A 507-nucleotide genomic window follows, 5' to 3' on the forward strand; every position below is an offset into this window, starting at 1 on the left:
CATTCCCATGAAAAGGCCCAGGGTCATTCCCATGAAAAGGCCCAGGGTCATTCCCATATTTCCCATTAACAGCCCCAGGGTCATTCCCATGAAAAGGCCCAGGGTCATTCCCATGAAAAGGCCCAGGGCCATTCCCATGAAAAGGCCCAGGGTCATTCCCATGAAAAGGCCCAGGGTCATTCCCATTAAAAGGCCAGGGTCATTCCCGTTACCCCCTCCAAACAGACAGATCAATTCCCACAATTCCCGTTAACCGCCGCAGCGCCATTCCCGCCGCCCGCCCCGCTTCCCTCCATTCCCCACCTCGCTCTCCCGCAGGTGAAGAAGGCGCTGTGCGTGCTGATCCAGCACGGCCTGGCGCGCTACGAGGCGCAGCCGCGCGGCCCCGTGGAGTACGAGGCGCGGGGCCGGCGCGTGCTGCGCCTGCTGCGCTACCCCCGCTACATCTACACGGCCAAGGCGCTCTACGGCGACCCCGGCGAGCTGCTGGTGGAGGAGCTGCTGCTG

The 507-nt window shown here is 62.9% G+C and overlaps 1 protein-coding gene across 1 annotated transcript in view; it reads left to right on the top strand.

Annotated features, from left to right (window-relative positions):
• Positions 1–504, top strand: part of LOC121358758 (DNA-directed RNA polymerase III subunit RPC3-like) — a gene marked incomplete at its 3' end in the record, with an annotated part of 2058 nt that extends 1554 nt beyond the window's left edge. Inside the window, exon 3 of the mRNA XM_041477201.1 lies at positions 319–504. Within this exon, the coding sequence (XP_041333135.1) occupies positions 319–504 (186 nt within the window). The remainder of the gene's footprint in view (positions 1–318) is intronic.
• Between the last annotated feature and the right edge of the window lie 3 nt (positions 505–507).

Source organism: Pyrgilauda ruficollis, unplaced genomic scaffold, assembly GCF_017590135.1.
Source record: "Pyrgilauda ruficollis isolate IOZ18807 unplaced genomic scaffold, ASM1759013v1 scaffold1101, whole genome shotgun sequence".
NCBI lineage: Eukaryota > Metazoa > Chordata > Aves > Passeriformes > Passeridae > Pyrgilauda > Pyrgilauda ruficollis.